This window comes from Caretta caretta, chromosome 10 (genome assembly GCF_965140235.1).
Source record: "Caretta caretta isolate rCarCar2 chromosome 10, rCarCar1.hap1, whole genome shotgun sequence".
NCBI classification, from domain to species: Eukaryota; Metazoa; Chordata; order Testudines; family Cheloniidae; genus Caretta; species Caretta caretta.
The window spans coordinates 69,914,057-69,922,851 of NC_134215.1; the positions used below are offsets into that span (position 1 = coordinate 69,914,057).

General features: G+C 55.1%; 1 protein-coding gene across 1 annotated transcript; it reads right to left on the minus strand.

Moving 5' to 3' along the window:
- Positions 1–1,469: 1,469 nt before the first annotated feature.
- Positions 1,470–6,318, minus strand: LOC125643655 (ras-related and estrogen-regulated growth inhibitor-like protein). Its single transcript, XM_048866661.2, has 4 exons — positions 6,024–6,318; positions 5,338–5,391; positions 4,693–4,769; positions 1,470–3,477 (listed from the first exon to the last, which is right to left on the minus strand). Exons 1-4 carry the CDS (start codon positions 6,160–6,162, stop codon positions 3,052–3,054), a joined length of 696 nt encoding a protein of 231 aa, XP_048722618.1. The 5' UTR covers positions 6,163–6,318; the 3' UTR covers positions 1,470–3,051.
- Positions 6,319–8,795: the final 2,477 nt, after the last annotated feature.

Genomic DNA, 8,795 nt, shown 5'->3' on the forward strand with positions numbered 1-8,795 from the left:
GCTGGGGCAGAGCTTCTCCACGGGCCTATAAACAGGGCTGGGTGGTGCTGTGTATGGTCCTGGCAGAGGAGGCAGCATCTGGGCCTTTGGGGCCAGCCGCTCCCTCCAGCGGCTGGGGAAGGGCTGCGTGTTGTGCAATATTGTGACTAGTCCATGCCAGCTCCTCCTCCTGACTCGGCGCCAGCTCCCCCAACCGGGCAGTGCCTTGTGTCAGGCTGGCTAGTGCCCTATACTTCCTGGCCTTAGGCAAAGGGGAGTTTGTGCCAGGGTAGCAGTGAGGGGAGAAGAGGGTCTGAACCTCCAGTGGCCTGGAGCCTGGGCCCTTTCATTTATCAGATGGGATGCCCCTCGCCCACACCTCAACAGTCTCCCCACCCCACGCACTAGGTGATGGGAGGGAACAGGCCTAGCTGGAGATGCTCCTCCCCTCCAGCTCTCTGTCTTTACGGAGGGGGTGACTATTTTCAGGAGGGCTGGGGCTGCCCTGATGGATGTGACTAACCTACTCAGACCTGGAACAAGAGGGCAGTGCCAGACGGAGCTGTCCTGTCCCATACTCGTTGCTGGGAGCTGCTGAGGCCGCCTTCCAGCCATAGGCAGGGAAACATGCACCCACCGTAGCTCTCTCTGCTGAGCTGCTGTACAGCAGGGACAGGAGATTCCTGCCTTTCCTGCCCTCGCCTGCACTCCACAGTCACACAGCACAGCTGTTGTAGTGTTTTTTCTTTACTCTGTATGGAGAAAGGCTCAGGCAGCACCTGCTCCTACAGCTTGGCTTTCCAGAGCCCTGGCTCCCAGGTGCTCCAGACAGTGCCAGGCCCCAGAGGGCTAATGGGCCAAGACATTTGGGGATTCTGGCAATGGGCCCCGCTCTGTAAGTGTGGACACAGGGACAGTCCAACTCATTCTCCAGCGCTGCAAGGACCAGTCTGAGCCAGGCTCTGCCTTCCATCAGCACTCTCACAGGTTTGATCTGAAACCCAAAACTATTTAAAATCCGACAAGTTAGTGCCACGCAGCAGCACAAGGTTGGGGGGCCTGGTGCAAAGGTGCTGAGCTCCTCGCGTTGCAATGCCAGTCCAACAATAACCACACACAGCTCATTGTATACACGCTGCTCCATAGCACTCTGATCCAAACCAGGGGCTGTGTACAGAAGCCAAGGGAGAAAAGAATTGTTTGTCCAGCTCCTCACAGCTATCAAACCGGCCGGATTAGCTGGGCTGCTAGCAAAAGGCACAAGTTCACCAGGACAGTTTGAGCTGACTTGTGCTGGGTTAATAGTGAAGGGCCTGGGACTACAGCAAGAGGAAGATTTAGCCAAATTGCAGCAGGTGCCCAGATTTCTGCCCTTGGTCTGTCACACTCTAGGGCAGGCTAAGCCAAAAGGCAGTTATCCTCACCCACCTCCTCCATAGGCGTGTTCCCCCTTCCCCTGCACAAAAACCACAGCTGTGATGAGCCAGGAGCTTCCTATAAAAAGGGGGTTTATTGCAGTAGAAATCACTGTGTTTACAGACGCACCCTCTTATTTACGCTCAACCTTTACAGCCCTGGGGCTGGGGTAGAAGGAGCAGAGACCCCGCTCCACATTCATAGAGAAATTTTACTGGTTTTCAGCCCATCTGTGGGGAGAACCTAGCCCTTCCTTCAACTCACAGGCCCTGCCTGGTGACCATCTAGGGACAGACAAACTGTGGCTCCCAGCAGGGACCGGGTTAGCATACACTGGATCCCACGCTAGAGCCCTGGAAACCAGCCAAGTCTCCAATCTTACATGCATGTCTAATGCATCGTTTAAACAACAGAAACCTCTGCTGTCAGCAAAAGAACTGGGGGAAGGAGCTGGTCGGCACAGACAACACCAGGCACTGTGACAGCTCAGTAACTAGTCGAGATTGCACAGAGAAGAGGCACAGAACCAGAGGCTGACAACGTTCCCTGAATCCCAGGGGCTTTGGTGTCGGCTGAAGATACAGACATTTGAGATGCTGAGAAACACCAATGGGCAGATACAGATGCCACCCTCTGTACATGCAGCGTGCACCCACTAGCCACTCCAGAACCACATCAGCATCAGTCATGCTTACAAGGAGCATTACCCAGTACCACCTCCCTGTGAAGGGGAAGGAAGGAGGGTCTACGGGTCAGGGCAATAGCTTGGGACTCTGGAAACCAGGGGTCAATTCCCTTATCTACCAGACTGTGTGTGACCTTGGGCAAGTGACTTAATGTGTCTGTGTCTCAGTTCCCCCTCTGTAAAGTAGGATTAATAGCACTGCCCCACCTCACAGCAGTCTTGTGAGGTGCTCAGATGTTATGGTGATAGAGACCATAATAAGTACCTAAGACAGATACAAACAGCCACATGCCCAAGTCATTGCTCCTAGATTCCCAGTTGAGAGAGCTGAGATTGGAACGGAGGACTAGGAGACAGCTGGTCCTTCCCACTCATTTGTATTGAGAGGAAGTGGCAGCTCCCCACCAAAGGAACTGGGGGAGGTAAGATCCTCCCAGAAGCAGCAGAAAGATGCTCTGGTATTTTCCAATATTAGGGAGGGGAGGGGAGGGGAAGGGAGTTATTTAGCAGAGTGAAAACTAAGAGAGCCTGTGAGCTTGACAACGGGGCACCAGTGCTGACTGGAGTCTCTGGATGCTATTGTAATATACATAATATTCAGACTACTTGGCTGAGGAATCCTGTCCTCAAGGGAAAGGGTGGGAGCTCAGGGGTGGCGCATTTATAGCTAAATTGGACACCATGCTAGTCACTGTATAACAGGTCCCAACCCCCTGGGGATGGACAGTATGGACTCCTAGGTGTTGAATTATAAAGACCCCAGGTTGCACTGGTATATATATGATGGCAAGGACAGACTCAGCCATTTTCCTGAGGCTCTCAGGTGTGAGGCTGGGGGAATCCATTTGACTCCTCATATAGAGTACATGGCTCTTTTCACAGGGGTAGGAGGGCTTAGTCTAGTGAAGCAGGCTGGGCACCCTGATCTTTCCAGCTGGCAGCACATGGGGAAGTAACAAACAGGCTCCAGCTCAGAGCGAGTCCGTCCTCTTCCGGGCAAACACAGCCGACATGCTTTTGACAATGCTGCGGATCCCAGTGCCCTTCTTCAGTGCCAGCTTGGCCTCGCAGATGCGCTCCGCCAGCCCCTGGAAGACCATGAGTGCCCCATGATAAGCCTCAGCTGCAGAGACCTCATAGAATTCACAGTCCATGGAGAGTGCCAGGAGACGGCCCTCCTCACTGGAGACCGCCCGCTGGTGGTGTAGGTCCCGCTTGTTGCCCACGATGACGATAGGCACCTTCTCCTGGCTTAGAGCCTCCTTGGCTGCCTTGAGGACCTGGACTTTGGGGCGCAGCACATTGAAGCTGGCACGGTCGCAGATGCTGTAGACCAGGACGAAGCCATCTGCCCACTGGACTCGCTTTTCCTTGGCAGAGCTCTCATCCACCCAGTCCTGGGGGAGGAGAGATGGGACAGGAAGATGGGGTGGAGTTTGATAAATGAGTGAGTCTCTGGGGAGGATGTTAGTGTTGACAAAGGTCACACGATCATCCGGCTGGGCTGGAAACTGAAGCTCCTACACTCCCCTCTGAACAACATACAGGCCAACTGCAGCTGGGTAGTGACCTCTGCCGGTCACGTCAACCCTGATCTGGAAACACCAGCTGCAGGAGGAGAGAGACTTTGATCCTGGTCTTGGCCAGCACAGGGGCTGAGCCCCGACCATAAACTAGACTGGTACCCATAACCCAAAGGTAAAGTTTTTACCACCTAACCTCCTATACCCAAACCAAGCCACCTTCGACTCCCAGGAGGGGAGCGGAGGGGCCCTTCCACCAGTTTGGTTCAAGGAGGCTGTGCTTGCAACTAGCAGCAACTTACTGCCCTTCTGTGCAAAGCATCCAGGCTCAAGAGCAGCTGGAGGCTTCTGACTCCATGCTGGCAGAGATGCAGCACACCCTGTCTTTGGACAGGCAGGCAAGGGAAGGGGGTGACAGTCACATCCTCCCCAGGGAGGAACACCCTAGTGGGCAGAAAGAAACAGGGAAGGTGAGGGGGAAATGAGAAGAGCAACAACCTCAATGTAAAAGGAAGGGGAGGAGCGATACCTGGCAGAGCCCACCAAGGCTAGGCCAGAACACTTGGGAAGAGACAAGAGTCAGGCTTGCTATCCTCACCTCGCATCGTGTGGAGCAAAGAGGGCTTTTGGCCATGCTTGCTCTGGCTGCAGGTTATACGAGTTTGGCGTTCTCAGCTTAGGACCTCGCTTGGCGCTCCCTGCCACGTCCACTGAACCAGTATGGGGGGGGGGGGGGAATTCAATCAGGTACAGCACTGAGCTAGCTGCTGCTTCATCCCCTTTCTTTCCCATCCAGGACTAGTGGAGCAGGGTGGCAAGTTCTGCACTGGTGCTAGCCTGGGAATACAGTCTTTGCTGTCCCAAGGCCTTTACCCTCCAGCTGGAAGCATGAGAGAGGCGCCATCCCTGCAAGCTGCCTACTAGCCACCTGATTGGCCCAAAGGTTAGTCATGTTGGGGAGAGTCGGAAGTAGGGGTTACAGTCTGGCTGATGCTTCAAGTCCATGGTTTGCCTTTGGGTTTTCTTAGCTAGGAGAATAGTTTTTCCTGGGGGCAAGAATGTGAGACAGCAGCAGCAGAGGCCCCTCACCTGTGAACAGGGGACGTCCCATATGTGGACGAGGATCTCTCTGCCCTCCATTGCCAGGCTGTGGCTGTAGATGGATTCTGCCAAAAGGCACAGAAATCACTGCATGTATAGATCACAGACAACCAGAGAGCCGTGTCCTCTCAATGACAACCCTGCCACGCACTCACTGCCTCCCTGCTGCACACACCCCCTCTCCTCCAGGTGGGAGATCAGACTCCAGGGGGCAAGGACCACGGCCTTTGTGCTGTATGTAAGGCACCAGCCACACCTAGCATGTTGGCATTCAGCCAGAGAGTCTGCCATCCAATAACCCAACCTGTCGGAGTATCCATCTCCCTCTTGTCCTTCAGTCAGTGCACTTGCACCTGCGTCCCCACTAGCTGCTCCACGCGGGTCACGCAGGAGCTCCTCGCATCTCTACAAGAAACGCTTCTAAATGCACAAACTGGTTCTGATGAGTAGATTTAACCCTTAAGCCTGCAGTTAGCAGGCAAGAACCCTGGAGAGGAAAAGAGATGGCTCAGGAAACAGCCAAAGCCCACAGATAGACCCAGTCACACAAATCAGGACTTTTCCAAATTGGTCAATTCACACCCCACAAGGACAAGGGGAAGTTAACACGCAAGCCCCCAGCATGGCACTCACCCATGTCTCCATATTCCCCAATGAATCGCCTGGTAAGGAAACGCACCGTCAAGGCTTCAAAGAAGAGAACAGAAAAAAAAAACCCTAAGGATTTTAGATGACATTTTTTAGCTCCCTTGCAAACCCGAGTGGAGCGATTACTACCCTGAACCCAGCTCAGCACCAGCCACCAGCCTGGTATGGACAGCCTGCTCTGCAATGAAGCCATCTCTCCATTTCTGTATCCACTAAACTCTCACTGAGCTGCGTGTGAACAATCTCTGTATTTTATTTCACACGTTGCCGAACCAGCAAGTTTGCTAAGAGAGGATGAATAGATCAGGAACTCTCCTGAACCAGCATTTCAATGGACTGAAACTGACTAGGAAGCATTTTCACTTACAGAACATACCCATCACGAAATTCTCTTGTCTCAGAGGATGCACTCTGCTTTCCCACTTTGAATCACAGCTCTTTGAGATGGAATAGACCAAATAGGTCCCATCTCCACTGTCTTTTGGCTATGGCAGGGTTGTTCCCTACAGCTTATTCTCCAAGCTTTGTCCAGTTCGATTTTAAAAGTCCCTAAGATTTAGCTCACAGTCATATCCCTTCCCTTGGGGGAGCTTTCCCCAGCTCCAAGGATCTCCCAGCTAGGAAGTTTTCCATGTTCTTCCTGCTCTTCCTTTGGTGATTAAAGTTCTTACCTGATTTCCCCACGCTGTTTGCTCCCATAACTAGCATATTCGCTTCCATTTTCAGCGCGGTGGGACTGGACACCTCCATCAAGGGCTGGTGGTCTGGGGTGAAGCTGGCACTTCTGCGCAGAGGGATTCGGAGAACCATTTGTAGATCGATCTCTCACTCTCTCTCAGCAGAGTCTGTCTGTCTGTCTGCCAGTCCTCTCCACTGAGGTAGAATGACTCCCGTCTCTTCTTATTCTAGCCCTCACTGAGGGAGTAATCTGCATGGGCCATACCATTCCCAAAACTTGCAGGGGGTCACACACCAAGAGCAGCAGACCTAACCATTCATTGTAAGATTCCCAAGATTAAAAAATCCCAACTTTGATACCAATCAAATCATCCTAAAAGAAAGACCCCAAACCTGACCCTGCAGTAGCAGAGGGCTGGGAGAATCCTGATGGGGCTAAGCAGTGTCTGACCTCAGCAGCTGTTCTCCAAACCATGTCCAATAGTGGATCCTCAGCTGAGCAGGCCGCTAGCTCCTTCCATGCTTTTGGCATGTCATTTGGAAGGACAGTCCATCCATGGTACCTCATCCCGCAGGCATCACAGGGCTGCATTCCTCCCACTTTGCTCTTACATACTTGGATGTATTATGGGGCTTCTGGTGAGGAAGGTGGGTATTTCACACACACACACCCCCCATAACTCTGCGAAGACACCTTGTTCTTGACCTGCAGCACCCCCTGCTATTCCAGTGTTTCCCTTCCCACCCCCCGCCGCTCTGCTGATACATCTGTTATGACATGCAGCTCCCCACTCCTGTTCCAGTCTGCCACCAACTCCCCTCACCACACACACACACTTCATTCCTGATTATAACATTCCCAGACCTAGTCTGTCGCACAAGCAGGGACTTTAATTGTGCCGTTATGTGCAATGACTCTGTGATGTGGACAAACACTCACTAGTTGAGATCACCAAGCTCATTTCACTTGTGACATGAGCACAATTAACCCAGTTGTCCAGAGCGGTCACTCAGCCTGTAACTCCTGTCCATGACCTCTCACCAGGGCCGAGACTGCACCGTATTTTGAATGAGGGGATTTGTACTGGCTGAGCGGAGTCCCAGGCCCCTGTCAGGGATGACATCAAGGAGGTGTCTTTGTGCCAATCTCACCCACGTCACCCCTCCTCAGACCACAAGGCTGGTTACCTGCTTTGCCCAGCGCTCTCACCATGTCACCTCCACCTCCTTGACTTCCTCCACTGGCTCCCCGTCCTCTACCACACCAACTTCAAGCTTCTTGCACCAACCCTTCAGAGCACTTCACAACTCTGCCCTTCACAGTTGGCATCACATCAGCCCCTGGCCCCTCTGTCCCAGCCATTCCACCTCCTGAGCACCTCTCTTCATACCACCCTCAGCCTGGCACACCCCATCCCAAGGGGGTTCATGCAATAAAAGCCCTCCCTGCACTAAGCCACCGCCATGTAAGCCCTCCCCATCACTCCTGAGAGCCAGAGTGCCTACACCAGATCAGGCAGTGTTTAACGGGCTGGGATAAGGGGTGGTTGGGGAAAGGGGGTGGCTGGGTTGGGGGAGCTGATAACCCTGGCTGGAACAGGATGGTGGCAGGGCTTGGTGGGGGTTGGCAGGGCATGGCAGGGATAGGGGGCTGATGACTGTGGTAGGGGGTGGCAGGACTGGGGGGGATAACCCTGGTTTTGGAGGGATGGCAGGACTGGGGGGGGGGTCTGATGATGCTGGTTGGGGGTGGCAGGGCTGGGGGGAGTGACAACCTTGATGACCCAGGGGGGCTGCAGGATTGGGGTAGGGCTGATGAAACTGGTTAGGCTGGCAGGACTCCTGGGATGATGACCCTGGAGAGGGCTGATTACCCTGGTGGGGGGAGGGGTGTTAGGGCTGGCCAGGGGACTGATGACCCTAGTGGGGGGGTGTGTCAGGACTGGGGGGCTGATGACTCTGGGGGGGTAGCAGAGCTGGGGGGCTGTTGACATTGGTTGGGGTGGCAGGGGCTGATGACCCTGGAGAGGGATGGCAGGGCTGGGGAGGGCTGATGATGCTGGTTGGGGGTGGTAGGACTGGGGGGTGAGGGGTGATCACAGAATATCAGGGTTGGAAGGAACCTCAGGAGCTCATCTAGTCCAACCCCCTGCTCAAAGCAGGACCAATCCCCAATTTCTGCTCCAGATCCCCTAAATGGCCCCCTCAAGGATTGAACTCACAACCCTGGGTTTAGCAGGCTAATGCTCAAACCACTGAGCTATCCCTCCCCCGACCCTAGTGGGGGTGGGGGTGGCAAGACTGGGTGGGGGAGGTGATGATCCTGGTGGGGGCGGGGTGGCAGGATTGGGTGGGACGGTGGTATGATGACCCTGGTGGGGGCGGGGTGGCAGGACTGCGGGGGGGGGGGGTGATGATGACCCTGGTGGGGGCGGGGTGGCAGGACTGCGGGGGCGGGTGATGACCCTGGTGGGGGCGGGGTGGCAGGACTGCGGGGGGGGGGGTGTGATGATGACCCTGGTGGGGGTGGGGTGGCAGGACTGGGGGGGGGTTGATGATGACCCTGGTGGGGGCGGGGTGGCAGGACTGCGGGGGGGGGGTGATGATGACCCTGGTGGGGGCGGGGTGGCAGGGGTGGGGGGCGGCTGATGACCCTGGAGGGGGGGTGGGGGGCGGCTGATGACGCTGGGGTCTGACGCGGCGGCAGGCGGAGTTGACGCCCCTAGCGGGGGCGGCGCTAACGGGGCGGGACTCGAGCCCCCCCC